This window comes from Magnolia sinica, chromosome 5 (genome assembly GCF_029962835.1).
Source record: "Magnolia sinica isolate HGM2019 chromosome 5, MsV1, whole genome shotgun sequence".
NCBI classification, from domain to species: Eukaryota; Viridiplantae; Streptophyta; class Magnoliopsida; order Magnoliales; family Magnoliaceae; genus Magnolia; species Magnolia sinica.
This window is the reverse complement of record NC_080577.1, coordinates 101,953,953-101,977,156: the sequence shown is the minus strand read 5'-3', so window position 1 is coordinate 101,977,156 and position 23,204 is coordinate 101,953,953. Positions and strand designations below refer to the sequence as shown.

The window sequence follows — 23,204 nt, the reverse complement described above, 5'->3', positions numbered from 1 at the left end:
GGAGAGCAACTTCTATTGGATCAATTGGCAAATGCATTGTTGAGAAAGAGATGATTTTTCATTGATGAAATGAAACATTTGTTTCATATAATAGAAGAAAGATTTTCCACTCCTTAGCTGGAAAGATATGTGGCTAGTTGAAGGAAGGTTTTGACCAAGTGCAGCTATATATGTTGTGGCTTGGATACAGTTGCGGCACCCTATCATGCATGCAACATGTACCTCAAATAAAAAACACCAAAATAGTGGAGCCACTATAAGTTGGCCATTTACTCAAATTGTCATCCCCATTGTTTCCTATGATGTGGCCGGTTAGAGTTTTGGATTTGCCTTATTTTTAGGTTCTATCTTTTTTTAGCTTTTCTACTTTTCATAAGTTGCTGAAGATAAGATGGGAGAGACGGAGAGAGGGGAAGCTGATAAGGATGTTGTTTTCCAAACCCACGTGTCTTCTCAATGAGTAGAAACTCAGATACGTTACTTATGGCACAAGTAACTTATCTTAAGCAACTTAAAATCCAAACAGTAAGTATCATATGGCCATCAAATGTCATTGGTAGGACAATCAAAGACAAGACCTCCAACAAGGGGACTGTTATCTCTAATTAGCACAAAGATATTGTTTTCTTATGGCCCATTTGGACCCTAAAAATAGGATAACATGATGCATTAACTAGGACTAGTGTTATTACTAATCTGACCAAACATGCTGATGTTTCACACAACTGGGAGATGCAAGGAATTCATCAATTCATCAGGTGGTCTCTTGTCCCATTTAGTTATCAGTTGACCAGAAGCTTTTCATTTAAGATATGACTTTTCGATCATTGGTATTTAGCCATTCATGCATTCTCTAGTAGATGGTTAGACTGGATTGGCCATCAGACGACATATCATACACTCTAAGGCCCACCTGATGAATTTCACCTGCAGATAAAGAGGAAACTTTTCTCACTAGTGGGCAATGAGGCATTTTAGTAACTATACAACACTTCAGCTAAATGCCAGGAGATATTAAGGCCACAGAAGGTCTTGTGAGATTTCAAGGGATGCCGTGCATCATATGGACTGTTCAGATTCTGTGCCTATGAAATGTGTGAAAAAATGCTCACGGGTCATCGATAAGATAACTTGTAGGCTTGTCATCTAGAAATGATTTTGCTATATTATCCAAATGGTTAATCCCATCAATAAACTTTTTACATTAAAATTTGAATTATTTCATAGATTGGTATGAATTTGTGACAAATGTAATTTATTCAGTTAGTATAGTATATTTTGAAATATTCATAATGTCTCTTTTATATGAATCTGTTTATTCATTTTTTTAGAATTTAGAATTAATTAATTAATTTATTAAAATAGGTCTTAAGGGACTTTTCTTGGACCGAATAATAAATGTAATATACAAAGAACGGATGGCTAATAGTTCCTTTAGAAAGGCAACACATCACTCGAGTTCCAAGTTGGCTTTGGAATAAGTAATCCCCAGCCACAATAAATCCATAAGAACCTCTCATAAAAGTTCATCCGTCTTTGTCGCTTCAGCAGTATCTCTCATGAAAGGAATAGAAAAATAAGGATGGAAGAATACAGAAACGATGCTTATATCGAGCGAGGTGATTGAGTATTTATTAGGGCATCGTTATGATTTTGTTGGAAATGATATAAGAACACGTGTCGAGACGAGGTTTGACTCTTGTTTTGATAAAGGGTAATTGCTGCTGACATGTTACAATGAGTCGGCCAAAAACGGTTATCGGGGTGTCGATGCCTGTAGTTAATTAATACTGCATTAATGAGGGATCACATGTCGCTTTCTCCTTTTTCAAAGATTGAGCGACGTGGGGGCAATGTTCATCCCTATAGTGGTCATTCCTTATGAGAATCAATCAGAGTAAGTTACGCGTGATCTGGATGGATCCGCGTGATGTTTCTGAAGATTTGCAAAGATATACGAAAGAGATTTCTTTATAATACAACTAAAACACACCAAACAATGCCATGTCATTGTGTAAATGGTTGATGGAAGAGTGATGGTGAAGAAATAGTTACGGAACAGGTGGCAAAAGAAGAAAAGAGGAAAGCGAGTAGTGTTGAATGGTTATTATAACTATCAGAACGTGGGAATGATCTAGACGGCCTAATAAAGGCCATAAATAGCAGAGTAATTCAACAGGAATAACTTACTTCATACCAACATAATTAAACCAAACATTATCTTTCAATTATCGGTCAATTACATTCCGTAGTGTAACTGTTTTACTTTTCTTGCCATGTCTTAGTATAATCCTTTACTTTCAGCTTGCCATTTATATTCTATAGTGTAATTAGTAGCATTAATCAAGTAACTAATTATTTTAGCTATAATTTAAGTCTACGCTCACATGCTGGATTCAATTTTACATCAGAAAAAAATATTTTGCAACTGTTTTTTATGACCGACTATGAGATTCATTTTCTCATTTTCTCATTTGCACTTTATCTATATAAAAACCTCGTTCGTATATAAGTCAAAGGTATAACTCATCATGAGTACAAACTCTACCTTCAGGATACTTATTTTTTCTTTACATATTAAGCGATGGGCTGAATAGTCACCGATAACCGATCTCATCTGCTATCGATCATACACCGTATATTTACCTATCTCGGGGCTTGGGATCATAATTGTTTGGTTCGAATTAAGTCAGCTCACCGAGTTTGAACTGTAGAAAACCAAACAACAACCAGATCATCTTAGTAAAGTGATTTTTAAGATAATTCAGCGAACCAAAGTTGGCCATAGATGATGGGCGGTCCAAATCAAAGGTGCAATGGTGGTAAAAGAGGACACAATCAGACTTCATGGAAAACTAGTAACATTTTTCTTTACATGAATAAATAAATAAATAAATAAAGTAGAAGCAAACAAACGATGCTACATTTGTATGGGAAGACTCTCCCCACTCTTCTTTCCGCGAGTCTTCTATCACCGCCTGGTAACTGATCGAAAAGAGAGGAGGGAAAGGAAGGAAGAAATACACCGAAATACTAGTCTTCTTCTCCCGGGTCTTATAGAAGAGAAAAGAAGAAGAAAGAGAGAAATACACCGAAATCCTGGTGTATCATCTTTTCCATGGCCAAAGCCCTTGGGAAGCCTCTTACGTTCTTCTTCCTCATCTTGCTGTGGGAGACCACAGCCGCTGCAGCAATAGTAGCATCTGACGGTGACAACAAAAACTTTTCTGTGGGCCGCTTATTTTGGGCCACAGCCAAAGATGGGAGCGATCTGCTGGTGAAGGCGGAAGGCGAAGATTCGACATCTGCTGCTGCTGCAGCAACGGCATCGGCGGATGAGCACGATGAATTCGAGGGCGGCTTCTCTTCTCTCGACGGCATGTTGCAGTGGGCCATAGGTAAAAAAAAAAGAAAGAAAGAAGAAGCTTGTTTCCATCACCTCTGTTCTCTTCTTTCGCTTTTCGTCCCGTTCTAGGGTTTTGGTTTACAAGACGGGCTGTGATGCAAAGTTCCAGGTAAGTGCTGATCAGGTGGATCCTTGTTGAACAATCAGGATGGTCTGCTCGTTAGGTGGGCCGCCGGTTGGAGAAGGGATGACCGGTGGTCTATATTCAATTTGCATGTTTGGCCTGCAGGATGGGTGGATGGTGTGGAAATTTCGGCTGCGGGCATGTTCGCGGTGGGGATGATGAGTGGCATGGGTCATGTATGTGTTTTGATGGTTGAATTGCATGCCTGAGTGGGAATTGAGTGTTTGCTTTTGCTAACCAACTTGCAAGAAGACAGTGGAAAGATCAGCAACTCTTCTGTCGGGAATCAAGGATGCTCTGTACTGGATCTACCACTCGTCTATATGTACTGTTCATGGGAAGTTATGCACCTTTATCATTCGCTTTTATCTTGATTACATGGACATATCTTGTTTCTTATTGATGGGTGGATATGAAACATCATTACCCACCCATGCTAATTTTGGATTTTAAGGTTGTGAAGTTCTTTCAACGACTCCCTTATATCCTCCTGCTGAGTTGTTATTTGATTGGAGTTCCTTTAGGACTTACATGAGACCCCTTGTGGTCAATACCAACATGTTTGATTTTTTTTTGGAGAGGTCTTTCTATATTGATACTTGTACCATAAAGAAGGTAGATACATTAATTGATGTGGAGAAAACTTAAGGATCAAGTAGAAGGGAGCTTTTATGACCAACTGAAGAATAACTTATTGGGAGGATGGGTTCAGAGATTGTTTTGGGCAATGATTTTGTTTGTCCAATTGCTCTCTTACATCATTTTGGAAACTCTCAGACTTGTTAAAAGGTTGGTAATGTGGGATGGCTGATTTCACTGGAGTGAGCATATTGGGACTCGGAGTCTCTCACCTTTGTTCCCTTGTGGTGTGCAATGAATCACTCCCTTGACCATTGAACATGAGTTTCATTCCTAGATGCTATTAGTTGTAGCTATAGTGTTGATCCTTGTAGAGAGTTCAGCTATGAGGGAGAAGATGGCATTTGAAAATGGTTTTAGAAGTTTTTGTAAGTGACATGAATCATTTCCCATTTATGGCAGTGTTGATGCAACTGGATGTCACAAGTCACGGTAGAAATGATGTTTAGGTGCTGCACATAGAATGGGAGCCCTTTAAGGCGGTAATTAACCTCTTTGGCATTGAGTGGATCCTCCATGAAATATTTTACATATATTGTGTGGTTGGAGTGGGGACCCTCTTTATGGGTAAAATCTTGTGGAGCTCCTTTCTACTCGTGGGGCATTTGAAGAGAGATGTATTTCTTAAAACAATGTGACCCCGTTGCATGGTTTGTTAATTATTGTTCGAGGTCCACTTCAAGATAGGACTCTATATTATAATGAGTTTCTTGGTACCTCTTCATTAGAGCTGATTCTAGATTGGTAGGAAATAACTTTTTGGAATTTCTTGCAGTAGGCATGCTATTGGAATTAAATTACATGGTTTTCTTGTTGAAATACAATGCTTCCTCATTCCCAGCTTGGATGGTGTTTATTTTTCTAAAGATTTGAATGAGATAATTTTGACCTTCTCTGATCCCACTAGGCCATGATCATCTAGTGGGGGTAAGAGCTCTCTAAGAGGAGGTGCATTTTGAAGCTTAGTTGCACAATCCTTCTAATCAGGTGCCTCTCTCACTTCAAGTCATGCTTCAGACTCACACTCCTGCTCCCGCTTCCTGTTTATTTAATTATAATTTTTAAAAATAGATGCTTCCCCACTACTGCACATGAAGCTGTAGCTGCTTCCTTTCAAGCTTTGTGTAACTTTAAGTTGAAGGCAACTCAAGGATATTTGAGGGTTAGATCTGAAAATGGCTTTCAAGAGGAAGCATTTTATTTAGCTATGTTATAGTTGCAAGTATGGATTCAACAAAGAGGCTCAGACTATGATTGTGTCAAGAAATGTTTAGTTTGGGATTACCTAGTGGTTAGTCAAGTGGTATTCCCATTCAAAGTGGTTTGATGCAACCTAATCGAAAAGGTAGATTCTCAATTTAGATAAGTACTTTTTAAAGATCAAACCGCAATTTTGTTAAAGCTGGAGTGGAAATAAAGATCAAGTAGTGGGAATTGATGTCTAATAACATGCTATCTGCTATGCTAGCAATCACAGTATTTACTGCTCTTCTTCTGCTGTAGGCAACACGTGAAGCTACACATGCTTTAAACCCAAAAAGTAAGACATTTTCCTTTATTTTAATAACTGTTATGACTATTCATAAAAGAGCCTTTACATGTTTATATACTTTTTTCAAAGCAAAGGAAACACTAATAAAATCCTATCCATCTACTTTCTCTAATCCTAATCATCTATTTCAATAAAACACTCAAAATGGCCAAAATATCCTCAAATCCTGGCACAACCATGTGAGCCTTTTGTAAATTAGCCATAATTCACTCAAACAATGTCAGGGTTGCATGATCTTGCACTCCTTAATAGACTGTCAAACTAGTGCAATTCCCATAAAATGGCCTACCTAAAAAGTGACAAAATATAAAGGCAAACGGGTTCCATCAACTCTAACTATAAAACTAAGTGATTGCTAATCTGATCCAGAATCTCATCATGACCATTGATCTTCTATCAAGTCAATCTGGAGCCACATAGTGGTGAAAATCTTATTATGGACAATTGGAGGGCTTAGATCCTTGATCAGGACCGTTGGATGGTTCTGGTATTCGATCAGCCAGCTTGTGTGTCTTTGTGCATCAGTGGTGCTTATCACATAAAAGAAAATGGTTTCAAGTGTAGGTTCTTGGAAGGAATTTGGTGTGAGTTCGTTATCCATAAATAAATAAAAGCTTGGTGTGATGTTCTTTCCGTTCCATTTTTATTTTTTCTTATCTCTAGTGCTTTTTAGGAGAGTGCTTGTGATGGGGTGTTTTGAGTGTGTTGGTGGGAAGGTTGTTTGGTGTCCTTTTGATTCTAAGGGTAGGTTGAGGGATACATGTTTTTAGCGTATATCTTTTTGGTTGAGCAGGTCAAAAATCTATTTCGTTCTTGGGGAAGATAAGGATCGAATGGTGTATTCTATTCTATCGATCTCTCTGTTGTGGTATTATTCTGACCCTCCAAGAGTATCATGCTTGGTTGGCGGGTTATTGCTCTTTTTCCAGATTGTTGGCAGTAGTAATTTTCCTGTTTTGTACATTTTTATATTGTGGCTTCAGCCTTTTATTAATGATACTGTCAATATATATAGCTGGTCAGCCGCCAACAATCAAGATGCATTATGTGCCGCAACCGCAAGGTTGCAGTGTCAATGGACCATCTGTTCATTATGACTTCATGGCTAGAATCTGGAGGAAAATTATGGCCATGTTTGATTTGCGTTGGTCCATGCCAAGCTCTTTTGAAGCTTTGGTGCAAGCTCGGCATTGTGGAGTTCAGGGTTGAAGAAAGAGACCATAGTTGCATCTCTCTTTGCTTGCATTTGTATGGTATGTGTGAAAGAAACATAAAAATAGAATGTTCAATAACTGATCTGTCAATTTGGAGTAGTGTTCCGCATGGTGGGGGGATGGTTTTGGGGCTGACCCTATTCAAGGGCTATGTTATCATGAGTTTTGGGGCTTACCCTTTGTAAGGGCTGTATGAGGGATGGTATTTTGAGCCCTCTGGGAGGCTACTTTTAATCTTTATATGTAGGGTCCTTACTGTTGCTCCGGTGGTAGACTCTTTGGAGTTTCAACACCTGGTCAAGGGTTCAAGTACCCATAGGTGGTGAAATTCCACTACTGTGTGAGTGTGTGGGGGTATGTGTGCATGTGCTAAAAAAAAAGGATATTTCACCTTCCTATCCTCACGTTTTCCTTTCTTTCGTTGTTCTTTTATGTGATCGTCATGATTCATGTACCACTCCAACTAAAAGGATTCTTTTTATAGCTATAAGACTAGCCATGCTTTATGGGATAGAATGTTGGGCAGCTAAGGAACAACATGTTCATAGGATGAGACTAGCTGAAATGAGGATGTCGAAATTGATGAGTGGCAAAACAAGGGTTGAATTAGAAATGAATGCATTAGAAGGAGCTTAGGAGTAGCACCAATAGGTAATAAGATAAGGGAAAGTAGACGTAGATGGTTTGGTCATGTGCAACGGAGACCAAGAACCATGCCGGTTAGAAGGAGTTTTTACAAGTTGAAGACTTGAAAAGGGGAAGGGAAGGCCGAAAAGGATGTGGACCTATGGTCTAATTGAAGGTTTGGCCCTTGATTGAGTGGGATGGTGGAGTAGGATTCATGTAGCCAACCCTAATTAATTGGGATAAGGCCTAGATGATAAATATGATGATCATGAGAGAGAGAGAGAGAGAGAGAGAGAGAGAGAGAGAGAGAGTTCATCATTGAAATGCTCCGTGTTGAAATGCTCCGTGAAAGGGAAGTCAAATTGCCCATTGATTCATTTTATCCAAGGTCTCCCTTCAAATGGTCACCCACTTTCTGTTGTGATCGTCGTGGAATTTGAGGAACAAAACAGTGTTTGGCCTACTTTCTGGAGCAATTCAAGATGAACCGGTTGATGTCCACTTCAATGTTTTTTTTTTAAATTTTTTTAATTTGATTTTATTTTTTTAGAGGAATGGCATCTAGTCTCCCTTCGAACAGTCACATGATGGAAAAAGAAACAACAAGATGTTCGAGAACATATTGAATAACTAGGAATGATGAAGAAAGAATTAAAGGTCATCCTACTTTGTGGCTGTTAGCTTGAAAAGAAATTCCATATTTTTCGCACATAGGTCTTAAGGAGGTATTGTAGTGCTTTAGCTCTGGGCATAACATGGGCTGACATGGGCTGCGTAGTTTTAATCACAGGGAATGCTTAGTTTGACCTATTTGGGCTCATTGGGCAATACTGACTAAATCAGAGGTCCTTGCATTAACCCCTTTGTCTCTCCTCTCTTGTCTTTATGGAAGGGGAATCCCCGAATGTTATTGCTTATTAGGTGGGCCAATAGAAGGCTGAAATGTCCTTAGTTGTACGTATGATAGAGGAGATATTTCGGTTACTTCTACTCGAGGTTTCCTTTCAAGATGTGCGTAGAGAGGTAAACTAAAACAGAATCCTTAGCTAAGGAAGTGGTAGGCCATGGCTGTTAGTTTGGGCGTATTATTCCATGATGTATCTTCTTTACTTTCTTTCTATTTTTCTCATTGTTCTTTAGGCACTTGTTATGAATTTAATTGTGCGTGTGCTTGTGTGTATGTGTGTGTGAAAGAATCTCTGATATGGCTGTAATCCTTGTGATATCTGTCACACCACTTGAATGAATGGGAAAGAATCTCTGATAAGGCTGTAATCCTTGTGATATCTGTCACACCACTTGAATGAATGGGTCCCTTTTAATTGACAGTGAAGTTTAATATACAGTAATCTCCTTTTTGTTTTGCTTTTTACTCATTTCTTGTGCCACAAACCATTAATGATATTGATCTAGTTTCAAGTATAAAATCCCATGTCATGACAAGTTAATGCTCCGTCTTTAATAGTCTTTAGCAGCTTACTCCTTTTGTTTTGATACCGTGTTATGTTACGCACATGCTCTCTTCCATTGAAGTTAAATAATCATAAATTTTAAATGAATCAGGACATTCTGATCCAAGAAAATTGAAGGAAAAGGCACATGATGTTCAACGGTTATCTGCAAATGAGCTGGAAAAACGTCAACTAGAAATAAAGGTGAGCATTATGTGATGTTTATACCCATGTGCGTGCGTGCGTGTGCTGGGGCCTACATGTTGTGTGCAAGCATCCAACTCATCCATCAGGAATGCCCCAGAAGTTGTTGGGAGAGCCCAAATATCAAGCTGATCCAATTGTCAAGCAGGGCACATTGTAGGGAACAATTACGAGGATGCATACATGACCCATCTATCCATCCATCCATGCACTCATACATACATGCATTGTATGATACAACCATACATCCAGGGAAAAATAAATTTTGAAATGGAAAAATTATTTTTAAAAATAAACAGTTTTTTATTTATCTTTGAAAATGTAACATGTTTCTCAAGAAATGGACCCTTTTTTATGGTTGTATGTTGATGATCATCAACATACAACCATAAATACAACCATAAATAAGGGGGAAAAACAACAACAAAACCGCCTTCTGAAATATAAGATGAAATTATTCTTCCAAATTAAACATATTTTAAATTATTTTTCGCAAATTAAAATTTTTTTTTCTTCTGAAAATCGAAAAAATATACACGAATTGATAGAAAAACAACTCTCATCAACATTTTAAATATTGGGCTCTCAATTAGTTAATTTAGGCAAGAATTGGGGGAAAAATGGATTTCCTCAAAATTTCCCAATTTCAACTCTTAAATCATTCGATTTTCAACTGAAATCCATGTCAATGCGTAAGAATCATGCATAGACATGGATTTGTAGTGAATTGTGTGCCAAAAGAAAGGATTTTTATATTTTTTTTGCAATTTTTTTAACTTTTTGTTTCTGGTCCACCGGTGCTTTCAAGTTTCGATATCTCCCTGAAATGTGTGATTTGATTCACAAAAATTGAAGAGAAGTGGTTGAAATCTACACCCCAAACAGATTCCAAAAAAAAAAAAAAATCAAAATCAAAATTCTTCCTTTTATTTTGGTAAAAAATTTTCCTCAATTTCTCTGTATTTATTCACTCTGGCTCTAGTTGACTTGCCTCAATATTTTGGTGATATTATCTCCAGGCAATACAGAGAGAGAGAGAGAGAGAGAGAGAGAGAGAGAGAGAGAGAGAGAGGACTTGCCTCAATATTTTGGTGATATTATCTCCTGGCAATACAGAGAGAGAGACGATGCTATGCTGGAGTTGTGTTTTCACCTATGAATCATACAGTGCCTACGGTTTATAAAATAGAAAACATGCTTATTTGGGATGGCTTTGCTTTTCTTTATAACCATGCAGGAATTGATGGAGAAGTTGAAGATGCCTTCAGATCCGGAGTTGATGCAGATTGCAATAGCAGACTTAAGTAATTCATCCATTTCATTAGCAGATCGTCACCGTGCTTTGCATGAGCTTCTCATTCTTGTTGAACCGATAGATAATGCAAATGGTAAATGCATGTTCTGAACATAATACTTATTCCATCATTGATTTCTTTTTCTTCTGATGTTGCCTTGGTTAACTTATGGTGGGTGTGGGGTATAGAATCTACTACTTTGTAGAAGCAGTTGGATGAGTGAGCAGATATCTGTAGTAATGATTGCAGTAAAGAGTACCTGAAAACAGACCTCAGCTTTGTGAGATGAAAGTTGCTAGGCAATTACCTAGCAAAAAAAAAAGTTGCTAGGAATCCATTGTAGTGCTTCCTCAAGGACTTTTTGAACACGCATGTACAGTACACTAGAGATGAGACTGCATGTTGTGCTTAGGATGCTGTCTTGATCACAGATAAAAAAAAGTTATTTATTAACGTATATTTTCTTTCTTGATAAACACCCGAATTTTATTAAGAAAGGCAGATATCTCATAGGGAAAAAGATGTCCTAGAGACTACTTCAAAAAATAAGAACTCAATTTGGTCAACCCTCAATCGAGACTCAAATGACTCAGTTACTTCTATTTTCCAAAACTCGATTCAGCTCACCAAACTCGCATTATTATATCTTTCTGAAATATTAAATGTGGAGTCTTGATGTTAAATGTTCAAGCATCAACAAAGACTCAACTGAGTCTTTGACTCCACTGACTTTCATGTCAAGTTTCTGGGTTCTAAACTATGGTTCAGGCCATTGCCTTTCACCCCAATGCCTGTGAACATCGTTGCTCTTATGGAGTAAGCCACTTCTTGATTCTTTTTACATGAATGAAAATTTGAGAAGAGGATGCACTTCCATTCACCTTTACTTCAGTGAGAGTTGCTCAAATCTGAACTGAATTGGAACAATTTGGAGCTACCTTTTGAGTGCTGCAAGTAAAACTGAACCTAGATGATCAGATTTATGCTTGAAATTTGAGCGATGCTGGATATATCAGCTGATGCAGGTAGACACTATCTCTGATGACCAGCAACTGGAGGGGTTGACGGAGAGGAAGAATGGAGAGGTTGCTGACATAAACGAATAATGAGAGGCAAATTTGGTATGCGTTGAGGCTTCAAGTTGTTAAGTTTTAAGACCTCAAATACAGTTGTCATGTCAACAAAATTGCATGGATGATGTCCATCATCTTCAGCAACTAGCTTTCACAGTCATGCTGGCCTCAGGATCCTCTTTCTCATGAATGGATGTGGCATTTTGCAGACTCGGAAATGTTCATGTTTGTACCATTCATTCTAAAGTCCACTTGATCCAAACCGTAGTTGCATGATCCTTCTAACTAGGTGCGAGCCGTGTTGCTCCTGCTTCAAGTTGGACTGCTTGCTGAAATTTTGGAACGGAGGCTTCCTCCTCTCACACCCCAAATCTGTGGCTGTTTTGCTTCATGCCTCCTGCAACTATAGTCCAAACGTGACCACAAAATTCCGGCCTTGTGATGGATTATGGTCCATTCACTTAGATCCATTATCAGAAGTGAAATCAATAATTTTTCTAATTTTTCTTGTCTATCATTCATAGATTGATTCTGCATAGAGTTAGTTCTGGCTGCATGTATGCTTCAACCTTAGTTTGTGCTCGCCTGTTGCTGCAATATGCATTCCACGGCATGTGTGTTGTAGGATAGAGTTGTTTACCTTTGACATGGCCCTTGACACAGATTTTTTAAGCAGAGGTATATGCTGAACTGTTGAAAACCTTATTTTCATATGGGAAGTTGGGCCAGCAACCCTTTTCCAATTTTCCAAGCTAGGGCCAGAACTCTTTGGCGGATGCTCCCGTTGGTTTTCTTCTAGAGCATTTATGATAGGCATAAAACCTTCTCCCTGGATATCTTTTGTTGGTTATCTGGCTTAAAATTTGCAGTTCTGTTGGCATTTGCTTAAAACAATAATGTTGCATGGTGCTTTATTATTTGTTCGAAAGGGTTTCATTCTTTGAAATAAGGTTATTACTGCAATTTATTCTTCGACATCCTTTAGTTGATCGAATCCTTGATGTTTTCTGTAGCCCGCTTTGAAATTCTTCATTCTGGCCTACATGACGCTCCTTTGCTTGCTTCCCTTGTATTAGTTGGGCTGGAGCTTAGCACAAGTTGGGTCGTGGCATGTGAATGTTGTCAAAGTGAGCCTTCGCCATTGCCGGTGAGAGCCAAGCATAAAACTTTTGCCAATCTACCGTTTATAAACTGATAGGAAATTGCTGGCTCTAGAGCTCGGTAAAAGAGGAAGGTTGACCTGTGGGACAGTGACAACTGGCATTCTATCGTGCTTTGAAGTTCCATCCATGACCAGTTTTATCTTTTCAAGTAATATGTTATGGCCATCAAATGATGGATGATGGACATTACTCTCATGGAAATAAATTCTGCCTTTGGACCTTGTTTGCTTTCTGATTTTTAACCAGCTGACATGACAAGTTTTATCTAATCAGATCTGAACAAACTCGGAGGCCTAGTTGCGGTCATTCGAGAGCTTAATAATTCAGAGCCAGAGATACGGACAACCTCTGCCTGGATTCTTGGGAAAGCAAGTCAAAATAACCCAGTTGTTCAGAAGCAGGTCATTCCTTACCTATGTAAAGCATTTGGCTGTGTGTTCATTTTCTTGGTTTTGGATTGACTTGACATGGAGCACTAATGGATGGAATCAGTCAAATTGTAGTTTTATTCATGCTTGCTGCATGTTTGGCTCAGTCAATTGCTAGTGGGCAATATTCACCTACTTTCATGCTTCATTTTAGCTTCCATTATTTGATATATGTCTGCACAAGTCTTCTGCAAAGGAAGAATGATGACCTACAACCGTTTGCAACCCAGCTCACGTGCCAAATGCATCACTTGTGTTTAAAAAAGAAGAAGAAGAATATCTCCTGGTGCAAAAATCAGGCCTGTCCAATAATCAGGCAGACCACTATGAATGAAAACAATGGATGGTTAAACTTCACATGCAATTAGTTGTACGTGAACATTCTTGTCTACACAGAGTGCTTCCTACACTTCTGCAACTAAGGATTCCTGGAAGTGTTGGGTCAAGTAGGTTATCTTCTAATTGAGGTGTTAAACAATACTCAGGCTGAGAGATTGTACAGTAAGGTTCATGTTTTATCTTGCACAAGTACACCTCATTATTCAGTGATCCAAACTTTTGATATTGTGGGGCCCACTTTTAGTGGTCCATACACCAAAACTCTCCCAGATGGAAACTTTCAATGTTTGGCCCATAGTATCCAAAAATCATACAGAACAGTCACGGTTGGTACTGTTATGTGTTACGGGGCTGTAACGGCTGTTACGGAAAAAAATGGCCGCCATTATGGCCACGTAACAGCTCATTACAGGGCTGCTGCAGCTTTTTTCTTTTTCTTTTTTAAATGGCTGTTACTGCCCACATCGCAACGGTAACAACAGTGGCTGACATGGCCACTGTTACATTATTGAATAACTTTTGCTTGGCCAATAACGAAATGTTGGAAAGAAGGTACATCAAAGGTTCCCATTTAGCCAATAGAATGCCAGATATTTGATGGCTAGTGTCTTCCAATCTTGGGTATTTTTGGTATATGGGCCATCCAGGATGAGAACCATCACTTATCATTTTGGATATTGGAAATGTGGGCCTGAAAGCCTGAACATACTTTAGAATCTCCCAGCCCGACATTGTATGATATGTCTTTCTAATTTTCGGTTCATGTCCACAGCCTGCCACTTCTAATAACTGATATTCTGACATTTGAAGGCATGAATGCATCTCAGATTCTCGAACTGGGGGCTCTGTCAAAACTAATGAAAATGGTGAAATCCAGTTTCACAGAAGAAGCCATAAAGGCTTTGTATGCTGTTTCAGCCGTGATCAGGAACAATTTTGATGGCCAGGAATTGTTCTATGCAGAAGCCGGACATGTGATGCTACAGGTAAATAGCATATCTGCATCCATATATTCATGTGTGTCATGTTGACAAAGATCAGCTTGAACAAGAGGAAATGACCAAGTTGCTATTGCCTTTCCTGGAACTAGGGGCAGGGTACGTACACTGCATGAGGGGATAGTGTAAAAAAGGAGAGAGGCAGATGGAAGGGAGGGAGGGAGATTCATATGAGGTAGAACCCTTGAATGACTGTTACATTTCTTTCCAGTCCAACTTGAAAGTAACATAATAGCAATTTCAAGCTCAATCCTTCAATACTAGTGCCAAGGAAGGTAAATGTACATCCAAACATAAAAGCTGAAGTAGCGGCAATTTGGTCATTTCCACTTTATCAGACTAACCTCTGTCTAATCTGATAGTGCCTCCAAAGTCCAAACACACCTAAACTAATCGATAAGTAGATGAGTATTTCAAATGAAAAGCCAGTGATTGAGTTCCTGACAGTTGAATCTCCATTATGCAGGAGATAATGAGCAACTCGAGAACTGATGTCAGGCTTCGCAGGAAATGTATTTTTCTAGTTGCTGATTTAGTGGAGTGTCAATTACAAAGTACAAAGAAAGCAGAGGTTCCTTTCTTCAGCAATCATCTCTTCTTGAAATCTGTGGTTGATCTAACAGCATCAACAGACCTTGATCTTCAGGAGAAGGTTCTTTCTCTAGCTGTTGTTTTATTATACAATTTGTCATGCAGTAGACAATGCTAGTAAATGTGAGTTATTCTTGAGGATGCTATTTCTAGTACACAGCTCCATCCTCGTGGTACAAATGGCAAACACATGTGGTGATTGCAATAGTTGTCCAGTGAGCAAGATGGGCCATGTTCCAAAAATTATGAGGATCGGGCTCCAGTAGCTATCCGATTAGTGACCTGCAAAGGAAATGTTATCAGAATGGTCCACATTTGGCCAGCAAAACACAACTTGATGGCAAGAGCTGTCCAACCACTGTGATTTTGGCCTATGGCATGTCTATTTGGTGGCCTACCAGATCAATTGTCATAATTGGCACATGTTTCCCAAGTGTACCATGAGGAAGCTTCATATGTGAAGACAGCTGCAAAATAGTATTCCTCTCAGCTGCTTGCTGAAGCAGCAAGAGTACATGGTCACATACATTTTCTTTCAATGGTGTTTGTGGAGAAGTAACATTTGTCTTGCATGTCCCTCACAAGCGTGTGTTGCAGCCCTTTGACACAACCGCATGTTGAGTTGGCATGCTTGGTGCACATCTTAGTTGTCCATCAGGTGGGATGCCTTGGCCCAAAAATCAGGTTGGCCCGCTCATTGATTGGTTTGTTCACAAAAACAAATGGGCAGCTAAAAGAAACTTGGCAAAATGTATTTTAGCTGCCTGCTGGCTTCAAGCATTGTGTCCCACCTTATGTTTGGAGCAGCCTGATTTTTGGTGCCATGGCATCTACACAGTGGGACTCATCTGATGGGTGGTTGTGTATCTCATTTGTGCTACATTGAGGCATGCAGTGGCCTATAAAGGGGCTGCATTATCTTCCTGCATGGGATTAGCAAACCTAAAATTGTAAATGTTTTGATACACAAATGGAGTACATCAGAGTTGTCATTTCTTTCATGGTTGACAGCATAGTTGTAAAACTCAGTGGGTCAACTCGAAACTCCACCGAGTCAACCTGGCTTGAGTTGATTTCAAGCCAAGCCTCATGGGAAGCCTCATGGAAACTCATGGATTGGCGTGACTCGGCTGGGACTTGACAAGGCTTGTCGAGTTGGCTCAAAAACTTGGCTGACTTGATAGTGTTCAGCATGACTCAACTGAGCTATTTGCCCAGACAGCTGCTTTTTGTCTTAAAACTAAAGAAATGCTTGCAATGAGATTCGAAGAGGCAACCTCAGCAAGAACAAGCTCCCACCACACTACACAGCTGTGTTGTTTCAGCTGTTTCCAATAATTTTAAATGCATTAAATACTATAAGTTTAATTATTAAAAGATCGAGTCGAGTCTATTAGGGCCCGTTTGGATACGACCAAATAAGTTACTTTTTCTTCCTGCAGCAGTAGATAAGTAACTTATTTCAGATAAGTTAGTTTGGTTTATGATTAGTTATGAGTAACTTTTTTTTACTTAAAAGGACTTAATCACTTAAGTTAATTTTTTTAAAAAACTTTTCTACTTTTCGTAATGCTAAAGAGAGGAATAGGAGAGACGAAAGAGAGAAGAAGCTGATAAGTATGTTGTTTACCAAACATACTTATCTTCTTTTAATAGGTAGAAACTAAGATAAGCAACTTTTGGCATAAGTAACTTATCTTAAGCAACTTACGATCCAAACGCCCCCTTAAAGATTCGGTCAAGTGTTCAAATTGACCCCATCTAGTTAGACATTGAGCCGATTCGAGTTTTAAGGGTTTTTGAACTATGGTAGATAATCCTGTGGATTTAAAAAGGTCTTATTGCTAATGTGCCTTTTTACCCCCACTGCCATGGCTTGATGAGATGTTCTTGCAGACATTAATGGCCATTAGGAGCTTGCTCCAACTGACCACTACCGAAGCCCTAGTTTTCAAGAACTTCTGTGATCTTGGCGGAGCATTGGAGAGGATGAGGAAGCAGCTGGAGGAGTTGATGGCAGAGGAGTTCCAGAGAGAGTATGCAAGGGACTTGGAAAGCCTCCGTAGAGAAGTGGAATTCATTTTCCACAGAAAGCTAGAAAAGGTATTTACATGACTGCCTTATTAAGACTTACCCTGATTCTGCTAGGGGATTTCTAGGGCAGACCATGCAAGGAGGGATTGAAGGGACAAGTGGCAGCAAATGTGCCAACACAAAACAAGCAAGATCTGGATCATCCGTCAGGTGGGGCACATCATTAAGAAGCCATCAACAACAAAGAAAATAGGCTAGTCCACTCATCAGGCAGATCATGTGTCCAAGGAGAATGGATGATCAGAAAAAGATGACCATACTAGATTTAATGTGCGGTGTGGCCCACATGATGGCTGGACCTTTCATATTTTGTCCTGGACATGTTCATGGTGGCACCCACTTGATGACCAGCACATCTTCAAGTTGTCTCTTCCATCTCTCGTGCAGATAGCCTCGGCAATTCTCGTGTTGCAGTTTCTGTTCAAAACCTATTGTGATGAGCTGAGCTGGTTTTAACATGGCAGGCAACATTGGTTCCGACATGATCTCTAACTCTTGGAAACCATTTGAGATGATTGAGGATTGTAACATAAAGGTGTGGTGATGATGTGTGGACCTTCCATTAATGTTAAGGAGTATGCCTATCGTTGCTTCTTGGATGTGGGTCTTCCCCACCGTGAGAAAATTGAGGGGTTGTGCACTCGTTTTCAGCTGCCTATCCACCTACAGCAGTAAAGCTTAATATGGTGTGTTTGATATGAAACACTTTGGTATGCTCGTTTGCCACACCCTGTGAAAATTTTCTTTTGTCCATGTCGCAGTGGCACCTGTGTGTGATGATTAGGACTGTTGATTTGGTCATAGTTCGAAAACTTGACTTGACTCATCCAGCTGGGTTGGGTTTAACTCGAGGACTCGGACTCGGACAAATCTTTAGTTTACTCGGCTCGGCCTTTAATAATTAAATAATATAGTAAGATTGTATAAAATGGCACATTTGAACAAACCAGGTGCACAGTGTTAAGCTCGAGCTTTCTTAGCACAAGGGTTCAAAGCCCAACAAGGGCTGCTGTTTTCATTTTAAAGGTTACCCTGACCAAGGAGTAACTGGGCCGGAGTCATCGAGTCGCAATGAGTTGACTCACTCAATGAGCTGACTTGGCGAGTCTGGCTCTCTTGGGATTCAGTGCCAGAAGCAAGTTCCCCAGAGGTGGTGAGATTTTGAGTCAAGCCAGCGAGTTTTAGAACTGTGGATTTGGCGGGCCCATGTTTGTTAATTTTTCTACTTACATGAGTAGGTAAGTGACTTGTTTCAGATAAGTTTGGTTTATGATTAGTTATAAGTAACTTTTTTACACCAGTTATTTTTTTTTAAGCTTTTCTACTTTTCGCAAGTGGCTGAAGAGAGGCATTGGTGAGAGGTGAAAGAGAGGAGAAGCTGATAAGTACGTTGTTTACCAAACATACTTATCTTCTTAATAAGTAGAAACTAAGATAAGCTACTTGTGGCATAAGTAGCTTATCTTAAGCAACCTAGGATCTAAACACCAGGCACATTTGGATACCACTAAATAAGTTACATTTTCTACTTACAGCAGTAGATAAGTTCTTATTTCAGATAAATAAGTTTGGTTTGTTATTAGCTATAAGTAACTTTTTTTACTTAAAAAGTACTTAATCACTTCAGTTAATATTGTTAGCTTTTCTTCATAAGTTGCTGAAGAGAGGCATAGGAGAGATGAAAGAGAGAAGCTAATAAGTATGTTGTTTACCAAACATACATTTCTCCTTAATAAGTAGAAACTAAGATAAGCTACTTATAGCATAAGTGAGTTAAGCAACTTACAATCCAAAATGCCCCCTTAACGAACTGGCCATATTTTAAAATTGAGCGGATTTGAACTGGGGTAGCTGTATGATCAGAGGCCCATAAAAAGGGCTAGTTCGATCGAAACAGAGGAGAGTTCCCCATTCAACGGGTGAAACTCACGTCAGGATAGTCGTTCTGACCTCACCAATCATATGGCCCTATAACTCATCGGCAATGGGACCGTTTATATTGACGGGCTGTGTTGAAGATGGACTACCCACCGGCGACCATATGATGCAGAAACCATTTAGTCTGTCCGTTCGAGTGGATTTTGTCTTGTTTTTTTTTTTTTTTTTACAATTGTCCATGGCTCATGGACTGGACTCAGACGCACTTTGGTAAGCCCTTGCCTCGGTGGTAGACTCTTGGGCGCTTCGAGTTCCCATAGGTGGGTGAAGTTCCACTGCATTGGCAAAAAATAAGGCTAGTTCGCTGATTAGGTTGGCTAACATGGCAATTAGTGGATCTGTTCTAACCACCCATTTTCTCATACAAGTGAACTTTGATGTACTCCCAGTCAACCTACGGGCTACCAAAAACACACAGATTTAGCTTAGATTTCAGCCATGAACATATGTAAGCCCAGAAATAGGGTAAATCCAGGCCATTAGTGTTTGAGGAAAAAATAGATGGTCTGAAATCCTTCTCATCCATCTGGTGCACCCCCTCATGTTTTTACCGTCAGCCCAAAAATCAGTCAAAATAGAACTGGTACCGGCTGCAGGGCACAATGATATAGGACGTCCCATAAGGAACTGTGTGTGAGGCCCACTTTGATGTATATGTGTCATCCAACTCAGTTCGTAAGGATCTTTCCATGATGCCAAATGTTCTCCATGATTGTTCGAGGATAAGATGAACCCCACTAGGATAAATTAGGCCGATCAAAAACTTAGGTGGGCCACACCACTTAATTTGGAGGGGGTGGATTGGGTACTACCCCACCAGGACCTAGCTGGAGATGGACGGTCCTGGCAGGAGCTCTGTGGGGCCCACTGTGATGTTTGTGTTTTATCCATGCCGTCCATTCATTTAGAAAAATCATTTTAGACCATGAGCCTAAAAAAGGACACATATCCAAGTCTTGAGCAGACCACACCACAGGAAGCAGATGTGACAATGACGCCCTACGTTGAAAACTTCCTAGGGCCCACCGTGATGTTTATTTGCCATCCAACCTGTTCATCAGGTCACACAGACCTGGATGAATGGAAACACAGGTATCAGCTTGATCCAAAACTTCGGTGGCCCCCAAGAGGTTTTCAATGGTAGGCGCTCAATCTCCACTGTTTCCTGTGCCATGGTCCACCTGAGCATTCAATCTGCCTCCTTTTTAGGCTCTCCCCCTAAAGTGATCTGTCAAAATGGATGGACGGTGTGAATAAAACACATACATCAAGGTGCGCCCCACAGAGCCATCGCCAGGACAGTCCATCTCTAGCTAAGGTCCTGGTGGGGTTAGTACTCAATCAGCGTCCGATTTGGAGGCTTTGGGCACATTTTTAGATTGTTTCTTATGGTGTGGTCCACCCGAGTTTATGCATCTTATCTACATGGTGTTGTACACTTGATGGACGGTTTAGATTCCTACACGCATTCATACCGGGCCTACAATTTCATATTAGGATGACATGCACGGTCGCCTCTCATTGGAAGGGAAGGATAGAGTAATTGAAAATATTGTTGAAATCTATCACATTGTGGATGGAACATTCGAATTCATTTCATATTTGAAAATCAATTACATAAGGATATTTGGTGTATTTCTTTCTTGGTCGTCCATGTATTGGCCACAAATCAAAATGTTAAGATTGTCCTACGGATAAGATTTTTGGAAATAATCAATTCATGTGATATATATACACACACACACACACGAAAAGGTTCCATGCGGGCACATGGGAACTTCCCATGAGGTCGAGCTGTGTGGGCCCCACCATGATGCGTGTCGAACATCTACCCCATAAGTCAGATGCACCATTCCATGGTGGGCCTAGGGCTTAAAAATCAAGTCAATCCATGACCACACCACATAAAAAAGTTATATATATACATACACACACACACACATGAAAAGGTTCCAGTCGGTCGGGCACATGGGAACTTCCCATGAGGTTGAGCTGTGTGGGCCCCACCATGATGCGTGTCGAACATCTACCCCATAAGTCAGATGCACTATTCCATGGTGGGCCTAGGGCTTAAAAATCAAGTCAATCCATGACTTGTGTCGGCCACACCACATAAAAAAGTTGAGAGGGGTAACCCTCCATTAAAACATTCATAATCATTTGTTGGGCTCACTGAGATGTGGTTCACAAATCCAGCCCATCCATTATGTGTGTCCCACTTGAATGAGGGGTCAAACCAAGTTTCAGACACATCCAAATTTTAGGTGGGCCCCACCAAGTGCTTTTATATGTTTTAGGCATGTCTTCATATGATTTTAGATGGTATGGCCTACCTAAGTTCCGTATACGGCTGATTTTTGGGATATCCCATAATTTAAAGGGGACCCATCAAATGCACAGCGTTGATGTTCGACACGCATCATGGTGGGGCCCACACAGCTTGACCTCATGGGAAGTTCCCATGAGCTCGAGGGTGTGTGTGTGTGTGTGTGTGTGTGTGTGTGTGTGTGTGTGTGTGTGTGCGCGCGCGTGTGTGTGTAGGGAGAGTTTTTCCGACTGTATTCCTCACTTTTAAGCTACCAACATTTATCTACCTGTCCAAACTTACTTTACCAAACTATGACACTGTTGTACGGGCGACTTTTTACCAAACCAAAATGCCCCTGTTTTATATTTTACATTCCTTTCATTCACTGATATCCAAAAAAAGGTTAAAGCTCATCTGTATCAAAATATTCCTTCTTTTCACCCATTTTCTTCATTAAATCTCCATTAAATATCCGTATACTATCATTGTACATCTGCCATCTTCCATCCTACTCAGTGTTACGTTCATTCCCTCAAACTGGATGCATCTATAAACATGGATTCTTGAAGCCTTTTTTCTGTAAATCGTGTTTCATTTCAACGCACTCTTCTTCTTCTTCAACACAAACTTCACTGATACGGTGGTTGTGGTAGGTAAGGATGTTTAAAATCTGCAAAATTTACCTAGATCTCAGGCAATTCCAACCGAGAAGTCGGTGAAATAATTGCTCAAATTCACCGAAACTCGAGCAACTCATGAATTTCTCAGTCAAATTGTTCGAGTTCTTGATCAATTTAATGAATTTCTCATTCAATTTCATGAAGTTTTCGGTCAATTTCACTCAATTTCGATAAGTATCTGATTAATTTCGATAAGTTCTTGGTCTATATGAAGTTCTCAGTCATGTTCATGAAGTTCTCAGTCAAATTCAAGAAGTTTCATTGTCAATTTCATAAAGTTCTCGATAAATTTGACGAAGTTCCCAGTCAATTTGATGAAGTTTCCAGTCAATTTAATGAATATGTTGGTCAATTTCATGCACTTCTCAGTCAATTTCACGTAGTTATCCGTCAACATCAAGAAGTTTGTGATCAATTTCACGAAGTTTGCGATCAATTTCTCAAAGTTTTCGGTCAATTTAATGAATTTGTTAGTCAATTTCATGCACTTCTCGGTCAAATACACGTAGTTATCCGTTGATTTCAAGAAGTTCGTAGTCAATTTCACGAAGTTTCGCGGTCAATTTCACGAAGTTCCTGGTCAATTTAATGAATTTCTTGGTCAATTTCATGCACTTCTCAGTCAATTTCACGCAGGTATCCGTCAACTTCAATCACTTCGTGGTCAATTTCCATAAAGTTCTCAGTCAATTTAGTGAATTTCCTGGTCAAATTTTGCAAGTGTTAGTCAAATTCAATGGCTTAGAGCTCAATTTCACTCAGTTCTCAGTCATTTTCATTACATTATCGGTCAATTTCACTTAGTTATCGGTCAATTTGGTGGTCATCGAAATGCACCAATAAGTCGACCATATTGACCGTGAACTTCATGAACTCCCTGCAATTGATTGATTGAGAACTTGGAAAAGCTGACCGATAACTCAATCATATCTAACCTAGTACACTGGTGAACTTCTAACTACTTGGTTAATCCCACCTTATATATGTGAATATTAAATGAGTTATATCTTATGTGTCATTGTGTTTGTTTTCAGAAAATGGCTTTGAGAATCATCCTATGCTCATATGGTGGGGAGTTAC

At 39.7% G+C, this 23,204-nt stretch overlaps 1 protein-coding gene across 3 annotated transcripts; it reads left to right on the top strand.

The window, feature by feature from the left end:
- Window positions 1-2,920: 2,920 nt before the first annotated feature.
- Window positions 2,921-17,951, top strand: LOC131246464 (uncharacterized). 3 transcript variants are annotated; one of them, XM_058246625.1, is made up of 8 exons: window positions 2,925-3,398; window positions 9,126-9,217; window positions 10,455-10,605; window positions 13,022-13,149; window positions 14,343-14,501; window positions 14,980-15,165; window positions 17,001-17,207; window positions 17,663-17,951. In XM_058246625.1, exons 1-8 carry the CDS (start codon window positions 3,119-3,121, stop codon window positions 17,681-17,683), a joined length of 1,224 nt encoding a protein of 407 aa, XP_058102608.1. In that variant the 5' UTR covers window positions 2,925-3,118; the 3' UTR covers window positions 17,684-17,951. The 3 variants fall into 3 exon arrangements, with proteins under 3 accessions (XP_058102610.1, XP_058102609.1, XP_058102608.1); XM_058246627.1 differs by lacking the exon at window positions 14,343-14,501 and having other exon boundaries at window positions 2,921-3,398; XM_058246626.1 differs by lacking the exon at window positions 13,022-13,149 and having other exon boundaries at window positions 2,923-3,398; window positions 14,326-14,501.
- The last annotated feature ends 5,253 nt before the right edge of the window (window positions 17,952-23,204 follow it).